Genomic DNA, 13,234 nt, shown 5'->3' with positions numbered 1-13,234 from the left:
GTCATGACTTATTTCAAAATACAGTTTCAGACAATTCATCTGCATGAGGTGATTGTTCGGAATTTAAAATTTGGTTCATGTGATGGTGATCATGGAAAGATATGTACCCTTTCCTTTATAGCTCTGTTGATCGCTCTAGTGATCTTTGAAAGAAAAAAATATTAAGATCTGAAATGGCTATCAAAGTTTACTCACTGAACATGATATGATAACCTTACAATAACATGGATTGCTTGGATCAAAACATTTACCTAAATCGGATTCCTTGGAACAAAACCTTTCAATACCATGGATTCCATGGAACACACCCTTGAGTTCTTTGTAAAACTGACACACCGGCAACAGATTCTGACACAAATACAGCCAGATACACCAGTTACAACATGACTCATTTCCTTTAGTTCATAGGCCTGTTTGATTAATTGTTTTATTGAAAACTCAGCAAACTGAGTTGGAAACATACCTAATGCTTCATCCAATCTGCTCTGAGGCTCCTAAAGACAAAGTAGTAGAACTGGTTTTGATTTAAGGCCTGGAGAGACAGAGAGCTTAGCGGTGTGGTATATAACTTACCAACTGAACCATCTGTAAAGGTTACGACTAGATCTGCAGAGTTGTGACCTTGGGCTCTTATGTAAATGCATTCAAGTTTTCTAAATCAACTATCTAAATCAACTATGAACAATTGGTCTATGAACAATAATACACAATACCAGTTTGCAAAGTTCAAGAATGAAAAGCAATAACCTATAAGCACTATACATTTGTTTTCAAAGACATCTCTTCAATCTTTTTTACAAAACCCTACATACAACACACTTTATTAAGCACAATTGTCACCATGCAGAAAAAACTCCCATTTAGTATACCACACTGAAATCATTGCATTTCTAACAACACACAGGTGTAAACACTAACACACATTATTAGTCAATGTTTCAGAACATTGGATGACAACTATAGAGATTGAGAAAGAGTGGTGGAGGAAGAATGAGAGAAGGTGGGCCTGTGAGAGAAAGAAATATGATCTCTTATGAGATTTGTGTACAGCCAAACCTTGGCCATTTCACTGTTGTGTCAATTAATAAAAATGCCACTAATTGCAAACTTAGTAACTGTTGTCTTCAACTGTACATAAACTAAAAGTAGAAAATGATAAGAAAATTACATGAACCTCAGACTATTGATATTTTGTAACATGTCTAACTGTATGGTAGCCAAAGACATTATACAGCTCCAGTCAAAATAATTAAAGAATTCCAACCAAGATAATTAAAGACAATTGTCAAGGTTGAATGTGGAGCAGAATGAGGTTCAGAAAATATCCTTTAATATCTTCTTTGTCATGTAAAAAACAAAAAGGAAGCCAAGCAGTCTCCCAAAACGCAAGGAAAAAAAAGCAGAAATCATGACCCACGACTAAAGGGAAAAACAGGGCCAGTTGAATAGGATCCCCAATCAGAGGCAATAGGGAGCAGCTGCCTCTGATTGGGGATGATTAAACATTAGTGCACATAGAGATGCCAAGAGGCACCTCTGCAGTTAGGCCCTGACTGTGGCCTCCAGGCACATAGAAATGCATAGAGACACCCCAGCCAGAACATGACAACAGTGGCATTTTAAGGTATAGACCAGGCATATTCAAATCTTACCTTACGATGGCCGGCAAATGGTGGTTTTCTGTTCTACCTCATCATTAATTGGACCCACCTGGTGTCTTAAGTCTGAATAGGTCCCTTATTAAAGGGGTTGCAATGAAAAAATTGAATGAATTTGGATTTGAAGGACAGATATTAATGCCCCTGGTATAGACAGTCAAAAAACATAGCCTGTCATGTAGCTGAAAATCTGTAATCTGATCTATCTCAATTTTACCCCCGTATCTTCTTATGCTGAATTTCATTCATCTTATTCCGCTTCATCCGGGGCCGGGTGGCGGGGGCAGCAGTCTAAGCAGAGATGCCCAGACTTCCCTCTCCCCAGACACTTCCTCCAGCTCTTCCGGGGGGACACAGAGGCGTTCCCAGGCCAGCCGGGAGACATAGTCCCTCCAGCGTGTCCTAGGTCTTCCCCGGGGTCTCCTCCCGGTGGGACGGGACCGGAACACCTTCCCAGGAAACACCTCAGCTGACCCCTCTCGATGTGGAGGAGCAGCGGCTCTACGCCGAGCTCCTCCCGGGTGACCGAGCTTCTCACCCTATCTCTAAGGGATCGCCCAGCCACCCTGCGGAGAAAGCTCATTTCGGCCGCCTGTATCCGGGATCATGTCCTTTCGGTCATGACCCAAAGCTCATGACCATAGGTGAGAGTAGGAACGTAGATTGACTGGTAAATCGAGAGCTTCGCCTTACGGCTCAGCTCTTTCTTCACCATGACAGACCGATACATCGACCGCATTACTGCAGAAGCTGCACCGATCAGTCTGTCAATCTCCCGTTCCATCCTTCCCTCACTCGTGAACAAGACCCCTAGATACTTAAACACCTCCACTTGAGGCAAGCACTCTTCACCAACCTGAAGTGGGCAAGGCACCCTTTTCCGACTGAGGACCATGGCCTCGGATTTGGAGGTACTGATTCTCATCCCCACCGCTTCACACTCGGCTGCAAACCGTCCCAGCGCATGCTGAAAGTCCTGGTTTGAAGGGGCCAACACGACAACATCATCCGCAAAGAGCAAAGACGAAATCGTGTGGTCCCCAAACCTGACACCCTCCGGCCCCTGGCTGCGCCTAGAAATTCTGTCCATAAAAATTATGAACAGAACCGGTGACAAAGGGCAGCCCTGCCGGAGTCCAACATGCACTGGGAACAAGTCTGACTTACTGCCGGCAATGCGGACCAAGCTCCTACTTCGGTCGTATAGGGACCTGACAGCCCTTAGCAAAGGACCCAGGACCCCATATTCCCGAAGCACTCTCCACAGGACGCCGCGAGGGACACAGTCGAATGCCTTCTCCAAATCCACAAAACACATGTGGACTGGTTGGGCAAACTCCCATAAACCCTCCAACACCCCGTAGAGGGTATAGAGCTGGTCCAGTGTTCCACGGCCCGGACGAAAACCACACTGTTCCTCCTGAATCCGAGGTTCTACTATCGGCCGTATTCTCCTCTCCAGAACCCTGGCATAGACTTTCCCGGGGAGGCTGAGAAGTGTGATCCCCCTATAGTTGTAACACACCCTCCGGTCCCCCTTCTTAAAAAGAGGGACCACCACCCCGGTCTGCCGTCCCAGAGGCACTGTCCCCGACCGCCACGCGATGTTGCACAGGCATGTCAACCAAGACAGCCCCACAACATCCAGAGACTTGAGGTACTCAGGGCGGATCTCATCCACCCCCGGTGCCTTGCCACCGAGGAGTTTCTTGACCACCTCAGTGACTTCAGCCCGGGTGATGGACGAGTCCACCTCTGAGTCCTCATCCTCTGCTTCCTCAATGGAAGACGTGACAGCAGGATTGAGGAGAACCTCGAAGTACTCCTTCCACTGCCCGACGACATCCCCAGTTGAGGTCAACAGCTGCCCACCTCTACTGTAAACAGCGTTGGTAGGGCACTGTTTCCCTCTCCTGAGGCGCCGGATGGTTTGCCAGAATCTCTTCGAGGCCAGCCGATAGTCCTTCTCCATGGCCTCACCGAACTCCTCCCAGGCCCGAGTTTTTGCCTCCACAACCACCCGGGCTGCAGTCCGCTTGGCCTGTCGGTACCCGTCAGCCGCCTCAGGAGTCCCACAAGCCAACCAGGCCTGATAGGACTCCTTCTTCAGCTTGACGGCATCCCTTACTTCCGGTGTCCACCACCGGGTTCGGGGATTGCCGCCTCGACAGGCACCAGAGACCTTACGGCCACAGCTCCGAGCGGCCGCTTCGACAATGGCGGTGGAGAACAGCTCTGCCGGAGGTGGGAGTTAAAGATCTCTCTGACAGGAGACTCGGCCAGACGTTCCCAGCAGACCCTTACAGTACGCTTGGGCCTACATTTTTATACAATCAGTTTGACCAGTTTGATTTCCAAGCTTGTTTTAAAGGAAAAGGGTCATAGTTGGTGAAAGGGCCTCAGCAAACATTGTGGTTCTCACCTTTGGTACCTGAAAGGCAAGTGCCAGAAGATTTGAGGTGCCTGCCAAGAACATGTCCGAAAGTTATGTCAGACATGTATTCAGGTGCAAGGCCATGAAATGATTTAAAGATCACTAAAGCAAAATTATAAATTATTCTATAACTAACAGACAGACAATGCAAGGGATTATGTGTGTGTGTGTGCGTGTGTGTGTGTGTGTGTGTGGGTGAGAGAGTGAGTGAGGTGGAGAGAGATATATATTGTTTCAACTTTTAAACTTCAAAAACATTGATGAATTGAATTAGACGTTTTATTTCTGATAGAGATTATTGTTTTTGTCCAAAAGCACAGAATGCATGGAAATCCCTGCACTGCTTTTGATTTTTTTTTTAATGAGCAGTATGAAATGCATGTACATCTGGATTTGCTTTAAAAATGTTATGTTGTCCTTATCCCAGATGGCTTGCCCACTCAACTAAAGTAAACTGAGCATTATTGTAAACTTGGAATATCCAATATTATAGCGTTTCCATAAAAACAGTACAATATTCATGGTTTCTCACATAATTATTATTTTTTTTAGGTTTCTCACATTGTTTTCCTCACAGAGCGTAATTCACTTCACCTTGTCAACCGTTCTTCTATTTTCTGTAAGCATAATAATTGCATAACTAGTACCCAGAGAATACCGCACCACTGAAAGTGGACAACCTGTGTTGAAACCCCTTAGTATATTCCATACAGAGGAATTTAACCCTTGGAACACCTTTGCTGGTTTTGCTGAGGTAAGCACAAGTTAGATGAATATAGTACTGCAAATGTGTTTAAACTGTGTTCCATTAATCATGCATTGTAGCAAATGTACATTGCCCTACATGTTACTGCAAGGAATTAATTGATGTTTTTAAAGGGACTAGGATGATGTTACTACAGCCAAAGAGATCAACAATTAGAATTTAGCATGGGGTTATATTAACAAGTTCAAGTTCATGTAACAAATTACCTTCTAATGGCCTCAGACAAAGGTTCCGCATCCGTCCTGTTGCTTCTTGTCTAATGTCTAATGCAGTTAGACATGTTACAAAATATCAATAGTCTGAGGTTCATGTCATTTTCTTGTCATTTTCTACTTTTATTTTATGTACAGTTGAAGACAACAGGTTACTAAGTGTGCAATTAGTGGCATTTTTATTAATTGACACAACAGTGAAATGGCCAAGGTTTGGCTGTACACAAATCTCATAAGAGATCATATTTCTTTCTCTCACAGGTCCACCTTATCTCATTCTTCCTCCACCACTCTTTCTCAATCTCAATAGTTGTCATCCAATGTTCTGAAACATTGACTAATCATGTGTGTTAGTGTTTACACCTGTGTGTTGTTAGCATTGACAAGTCAAAGGTATGCTTTGGTGTTCCTCAAGGCTCGGTTCTGGGCCCATTATTGTTCTCACTATATATGCTGCCTCTGGGCGATGTAATCCGAAATCACAATGTGAACTTTCACTGTTACGCTGATGACACACAGTCATATATTTAAATGAAGCATGGAGAAGCCCCTAAATTAGCTACTTTGGAAGCATGCGTTTCAGATATTAGGAAGTGGATGACAGAGAATTTCTTGCTCTTAAACTCAAGGAAAACAGAAATGCTCGTTTTAGGACCCAAGAAACAAAGAGCGTTGTTAGCAGATCTCACTGTGAACCTCGGCGGCTGCATGGTCGTATCCCAAAAAACTGTAAAAAACCTTGGCGTTACCCTTGACCCTGACCTCTCCTTTGAAGAACATATAAAATATGTCTCAAGAGTTGCTTATTTTCATCTTCGAAACATTGCAAATATTAGAAACTTTCTATCAAAAACTGATGCAGAAAAATAAATCCATGCTTTCGTTACTTCTAGACTAGATTACTGCAATGCTCTTCTCTCTGGTTATCCAGAAAAAGTAATAAATAAACTTCAATTAGTCCTGCACACGGCTGCTAGAATCCTAACTAGAACAAAAAAATCTGAACACATTACTCCTGTCCTAGCGTCCTTACACTGGCTGCCTGTTAGGGTTAGGGCTGATTTTAAGGTTTTACTCTTAACCTATAAATCAATACATGGACTTGCTCCTACTTACCTTGCTGAAATGATCCAGCCATACCTACACGTAACCTACGATCGCAAGATGCAGGCCTTTTAATTGTACCTAGAATTTCTAAACAAACAGCTGGCGGCAGGGCCTTTTCTCATAGAACTCCGCTACTGTGGAATGATCTGCCAGTTAAGGTTAGAAATGCAAACTCAGTGCAAACTTTCAAGTGTCTACTAAAAACTCATCTCTACAGCACGGTTTATAATTAGGTGTAGCCTGGCCCGGGGGCGTGAAGGTAACCAGTAGGCTTGATACTGTCCACCCTTGCTGTCTTGCCAGGTGGGCTCTCGTCACCACTGGGATGCCCTCCCTCCAATGCCTTTCGGGGGAAGAGTCACTGGCTTGTTGTTGACTCTCTGTTGCGCACTTGTGCAATTGGGCTGTACGCTGCTAGCAATACTCATTCAGGGGGGTTGCGGTTGGTGGGTGTCCCTTTGGTTGATGCCTGGCAATGTGGGTGGATTGATTTCCTGCCTGTTGGGCCCTGTCCGGGGCCTCCCCCGGGTAGGGCCACAGTGTCGCCGGACCCCCCCGTCTCAGTTCCAAGGTGTTACGCTGCTATATTATTGTGCTGGGGGATATGAGGAATGCACTTCTAACTTTTCAGTCTCCTCCAGTTTTACATTTTAGGAGGAGATGAGGTCCTGGTCCACACCTGCGGAGTACCTGGTTTGGGGGGCCTGTTGCTGTCCCTGTCCTTGTCCATCTAGTCATACTTTTGACCTACTCTAGAATCAAATAGACTCTGGATTTAGCCCAGAGAAATGTATTTATTATTCCAACTGGACTCTTAATATCTCACCCGGCACAGCCAGAAGAGGACTGGTCACCCCTCTGAGCCTGGGTCCTCTCTAGGTTCCTTCCTAAAATTCGTCCTTCTTAGGGAGTTTTTTCTAGCCACTGAAATCCAACACTACTGTTGTTTGCTCCTTGGGGTTTAAGGCCGGGTGTCTCTGTAAAGCACTTTGTGACAACTGCTGTTGTAAAAAGGGCTTTATAAATACATTTGATTGATTGATTGTTTGATGTTCTTTTTAGGGACTTCATGGTTGTGGTTGGGGTCACTGTTGGGCATTTGAAACTGAAAGAGGAAGGCATAGAAAACTCAGCAGTTTAAAATCTATCCACCAATGCTTTAGGCCAGCAGGTAACAACCAGCAAGAGCCTGCTTTTAATTTCAAGGTCCTCTCTAAAATGTTGCTGGCTGTGTACCTTTCTGTACAAAGTATTTTATTAAAAATAATAAAAATTTGACAGAAAGCGATTATTTATTACTTTTCCTAAGTTTCTGTAAGTGTATCAGCTCAACAGTGAGCCTTGTAATATGCAAATATTCTCCACAGACACATCTTGCTCTGACCTTTACGTTTAGCATGTAGATAGCTGATGTCAAACCGGTTTGGCATAAAAAATTGTGAGAGATTGAAAGAGAAACTGAGTGTGTAAATACAATACACTGTAGTCAGAATGCTGCTGCTAGAATGTTAACCAGGACCAAGAAAACAGAACACATCACCCTGGTTCTCTACTATGAAATCTACCAGTTGTGTTTTCATTTCGTTTTTATTTTCTTATTCCATGTTATAATTATGATGTATGTTTTTGTTCTAGTATTTGTTTTTATTCTATTGTATTTTTATATTTTAATGTTTCTTTGTAAACCACAGTGAATTGCTTCTATGTATGAATTGCCCAGACCCCTTCAAAATGAGTCTTAGCCCTCCCATCCATGAATTTCTTGTGACGTCCCTGGTGCTATATAAATAAACTTGCTTGCTTGCTAGTCTGTCTATAGGATGTCGATTGTAACTGTAAGGTCCTGTATTTCCTGTTTTCGTCGTTTCCCTAGTCTGTTTAGAGTTTGTTATTTCAGTTTTTTGGTTACTGATACTAGTTTTTATAATTCTAGTTTTTTATATTCACGCACAATTATTTTGTTCAACCATGCCACCCCACGTTCATAAACAGTGGGGCAAAAAAGTATTTAGTCAGCCACCAATTGTGCAAGTTCTCCCACTTAAAAAGATGAGAGAGGCCTGTAATTTTCCTCATAGGTACACTTCAATTATGAGAGACAAAATGGTGGCTGACTAAATTGTTGGCTGACTAAATACTTTTTTGCCCCACCGTATTATTTAAATTAAGACAATAACAACAAAACATTTTTCAAAATGTATTATAAATAAAATCTCTCTGATTTCACAAATTCTCTCTTGCAAATCCTGTCAAACCCTATTTGATTGAAATTATTAATTATTTATCAGTCATTCATCATTTATTAATAGAATTTAACTAAATCATTAATAGAACTTAACTAACATTTGCTCAAACTTCTTGACACAACACTGACCCTGCCCTACACTTACACATATGGACACACATGCACACACAAACATAAACACTCACAGACTGACACAGCCATTCCAATCAATTTGGTGGCTACCTAAATGGAAACACACCACAAACTAACACAGCCATCCCAATCAATATAGTGGCTACCTAAATGGAAACATACCAACACCACAAACTAACACATCCATCCCAGTCAATATTGTGGCTACCTAAATGGAAACATAGCAACTCCACAAACTAACACAGCCATCCCAAACATAGGTAAGGTTAGCTAAGCAGCGACACTTACGCCTGTCATTTCTTCAATGTCTTTTGACTTTTTCATCAGAAGTTTTGGTTTTGCATGTACACTTTAACACTTGCATGGAGAAATCTTGACCATCTATCCATCCATCATCTTCCGCTTATCCGGGGCCGGGTCGCGGGGGCAGCAGTCTAAGCAGGGATGACCAGACTTCCCTCTCCCCAGACACTTCCTCTAGCTCTTCCAAGGGGACACCGAGGCATTCCCAGGCCAGCCGGGGGACATAGTCCCTCCATCGTGTACCTAGGTCTTCCCCGGGGTCTCCTCCCGGTGGGACGGGACCGGAACACCTTCCCAGGAAGGCGTTCCGGAGGCATCCGAAACAGATGCCCAAGCCACCTCAGCTGACCCCTCTCGATGTGGAGGAGCAGCGGCTCTACTCTGAGCTCCTCCCGGGTGACCGAGCTTCTCACTCTAAAGGATCTCCCAGCCACCTTGCGGGGAAAGCTCATTTCGGCCCCCTGTATCCAAGCTCATGAAAATAGGTGAGAGTAGGAACGTAGATTGACCGGTAAATCGAGAGCTTCGCCTTGCGGCTCAGCTCTTTCTTCACCACGACAGACCGATACATCGACTGCATTACTGCAGAAGCTGCACCGATCAGTCTGTCAATCTCCCGTTCCATCCTTCCCTCACTCGTGAACAAGACCCCTAGATACTTAAACTCCTCCACTTGAGGCAGGCACTCTCCACCAACCTGAAGTGGGCAAGCCACCCTTTTCCGACTGAGGACCATGGCCTCGGATTTGGAGGTACTGATTCTCATCCCCACCGCTTCACACTCGGCTGCAAACCGTCCCAGTGCATGCTGAAGGTCCTAGTTAGAAGGGGCCAACACGACAACATCATCCGCAAAGAGCAGAGACGAAATTGTGTGGTCCCCAAACCTGACACTCTCCGGCCCCTGGCTGCGCCTAGAAATTCTGTCCATAAAAATTACGAACAGAAACGGCGACAAAGGGCAGCCCTGCCGGAGTCCAACATGCACTGGGAACAAGTCTGACTTACTGCCGGCAATGCGGACCAAGCTCCTGCTTCAGTCGTATAGGGACCTGACAGCCCTTAGCAAAGGACCCAGGACCCCATATTCCCGAATCACTCTCCACAGGATGCCGCGAGGGACACAGTCGAATGCCTTCTCCAAATCCACAAAACACATGTGGATTGGTTGGGTAAACTCCCATGAACCCTCCAACACCCCGTAGAGGGTATAGAGCTGGTCCAGTGTTCCACGGCCCGGACGAAAACCACACTGTTCCTCCTGAATCCGAGGTTCTACTATCGGCCGTATTCTCCTCTCCAGAACCCTGGCATAGACTTTCCCGTGGAGGCTGAGAAGTGTGATCCCCCTATAGTTGGAACACACCCTCCGGTCCCCCTTCTTAAAAAGAAGGACCACCACCCCGGTCTGCCATCCCAGAGGCACTGTCCCCGACCACTACGTGATGTTGCACAGTTGTGTCAACCAAGACAGCCCCACAACATCCAGAGACTTGAGGTACTCAGGGCGGATCTCATCCACCCCCGGTGCCTTGCCACCGAGGAGTTTCTTGACCACCTCTGTGACTTCAGCCCGGGTGATGGACGAGTCCACCTCAGAGCCCTCATCCTCTGCTTCCTCAATGGAAGACGTGACAGCGGGATTGAGGAGATCCTCGAAGTACTCCTTCCACCGCCCGACGACATCCCCAGTTGAGGTCAACAGCAGGCCCACCTCTACTGTAAACAGCGTTGGTAGGGCACTGTTTCCCTCTCCTGAGGCGCCGGATGGTTTGCCAGAATCTCTTCGAGGCCAGCCGATAGTCCTTCTCCATGGACACACCAAACTCCTCCCAGGCCCGGGTTTTTGCCTCCACAACCACCCAGGCTGCAGCCCGCTTGGCCTGTCGGTACCCGTCAGCTGCCTCAGGAGTCCCACAAGCCAACCAGGCCTGATAGGACTCCTTCTTCAGCTTGACGGCATCCCTTACTTCCGGTGTCCACCACCGGGTTCGGGGATTGCCGCCTCGACAGGCACCGGAGACCTTTCGGCCACAGCTCCGAGTGGCCGCTTTGACAATGGTGGTGGAGAACATGGTCCACTCGGACTCAATCTCTCCAGCCTCCCTCGGGATCCAGTCGAAGCTCTGCCGGAGGTGGGAGTTAAAGATCTCTCTGACAGGTCTGTCTGTCCAGCTTCCTCCCCCGCCATCGGATCCAACTCACCACCAGGTGGTGATCAGTTGACAGCTCCGCCCCTCTCTTCACCCGAGTGTCCAAGACATACGGCCGCAGTTCAGATGAGACGACAACAAAGTCGATCATCGACCTGCGGCCTAGGGTGTCCTGGTGCCATGTGCACTGATGGACACCCTTATGCTTGAACATGGTGTTCGTTATGGACAAACTGTGACTAGCACAGAAGTCCAATAACTGAACACCACTCAGGTTCAGATCAGGGGAGCCGTTCCTCCCAATCACGCCCCTCCAGGTGTCACTGTCGTTGCCCACGTAGGCGTTGAAGTCCCCCAGTAGAACGATAGAGTCCCCAGTCGGAGCACTTTCCAGCACCCCTCCCAGAGACTCCAAGAAGGTTGGGTACTCTGCACTGCCGTTTGGCCCATAGGCACAAACAACAATGAGAGACCTATCCCCGACCCTTAGGCGCAGGGAAACGACCCTCTCGTTCACCGGGGTAAACTCCAACACATGGCGGCAGAGCTGGGGAGCTATAAGCAAACCCACACCAGCCCGCCGCCTCTCACCATCGGCAACTCCAGAGTGGTGAAGAGTCCATCCTCTCTCAAGGAGTGTGGTTCCAGAGCCCAAGCCGTGCGTAGAGGTGATCCCGACTACCTCTAATCGGAACCTCTCAACCTCATGCACGATCTCAGGCTCCTTCCCTGCCAGCGAGGTGACGTTCCACGTCCCTAGAGCTAGTTTCCGTGTCCAGAGATCGGGTTGTCTAGGCCCCTGCCTTCGACTGCCGCCCGATCCTCTTCGCACCGGCTCTTTATGGTCCCTCCTGTGGGTGGTGAGCCTACGGGAAAGCGGCCCCACGTCGCCCGTTCGGGCTGAGCCCGGCCAGGCCCCATAGGGAAAGGCCCAGCCACCAGGCGCTTGCATACGAGCCCCAACCCCGGGCCTGGCTCCAGGATGGGCCCTGGCTGCGCCATACCGGGCGACGTCACGGAAATCAAAATTGTACGAATCATTAAGGGGGTTTTGAACCGCTCTTAGTCTGACCCGTCGCCTATGACCTGTTTGCCTTGGGAGACCCTACCAAGGGCATATAGCCCCAGACAACATAGCTCCTAGGGTCACTCGGGTACTCAAACCCCTCCACCACGTTAAGGTGGCAGTTCATGGAGGGGGAAATCTTGACCCATATGCTTATTTTCTATTGCTTAATGTAATGAAGACCCAATGTATATTATGGCCTTCTTTATTCATATATTTGATCGTGACATTAATTCATCGGCTTCTGGATACTGGATATCCATGTCTGTTTCCGTCTCGTCCCTCCAATGGCTCGAATTGTCAAAGGCTTGTGACAAATTGATAGTGGATCAGATGTTTCTCGTTATTTAGCAAGCAACCAACATGAGTCAGGGCTAGAATAACTAGAACACTCAGTTACAATAAATAACTGGATAGAAATGTGGTATCCTTAAGTCAGTGTATGTGGACCAAGCAGGAATAAGTGTCAGAGTGCCATTACACAATGCATTGTGCAAGTTCAATGAGGAAGAAATAAACCTCCAGTCAATGACCCTGACGTTGAAAGGTACTGTGAAAACAAATGGGATTTTTCACACAGTATGCAACATCCACGTAGCAGAAACATGAAACACAAGTTATTTTTAAGTCTATTTAGGGGTGCCGTGTCATGCCCTAGTAACTACTTCTGGTAGGCCAGGCTCCTGCAGGTTCTGTTATAGTTGTTGGTCAAAGAATGTTTATACTTCTGGGTACTTCCTGGTTTCTATCGAAAGCCCAGTTTTAGCTTCCCCCCGCCCACTGCAGGGCATTTGAATGCACAGGTGAGTCAGAGTTCACCCTTGTCCTGCACTTAGGGCAAAGCTCACAGCGGAGGTAGGGGCATATTAAACCTTTTGGCATTGGAGTACCATATTCTCAAACACCTGGATACAATATGGGGACAACTACCTGTCTGCTCATGACACTGGTAAGGTTTAGTGATTGATTTTACAATCTGCTTTTACGATGTCCTGAATAATGATTTCATGATCTGGTGAACAAAGGGAGGCAGGGGTGTATGGAATAACAGATGAACAGAGAGAGTGACACATTCGTACACTGTTTTTCGTACAGAATTTCTTGTTGATAATATGTACTGTATAGGCACACAGTCTGGAATAACTAACCCACTGGTAC

At 46.5% G+C, this 13,234-nt stretch overlaps 1 protein-coding gene across 4 annotated transcripts in view; it reads left to right on the top strand.

The window, feature by feature from the left end:
* The first annotated feature begins 12,917 nt into the window (after positions 1-12,917).
* The window catches only part of LOC105030889 (cadherin-2), a 56,653-nt gene continuing 56,336 nt past the window's right edge, over positions 12,918-13,234 (top strand). For all 4 annotated transcript variants that reach the window (XR_003782657.2, XR_003782656.2, XM_034295718.1 and 1 more), the window contains exon 1: positions 12,918-13,025. Coding sequence is in view for 2 of the 4 variants with exons in the window: in XM_034295718.1 (XP_034151609.1) it covers positions 12,993-13,025 (33 nt within the window). In the remaining 2 variants the exon portion in view is untranslated. The remainder of the gene's footprint in view (positions 13,026-13,234) is intronic.

Source organism: Esox lucius, chromosome 12, assembly GCF_011004845.1.
Source record: "Esox lucius isolate fEsoLuc1 chromosome 12, fEsoLuc1.pri, whole genome shotgun sequence".
NCBI classification, from domain to species: Eukaryota; Metazoa; Chordata; class Actinopteri; order Esociformes; family Esocidae; genus Esox; species Esox lucius.
The sequence above is the reverse complement of the archived record's forward strand: the minus strand, read 5'-3'. Positions and strand labels throughout refer to the sequence as shown.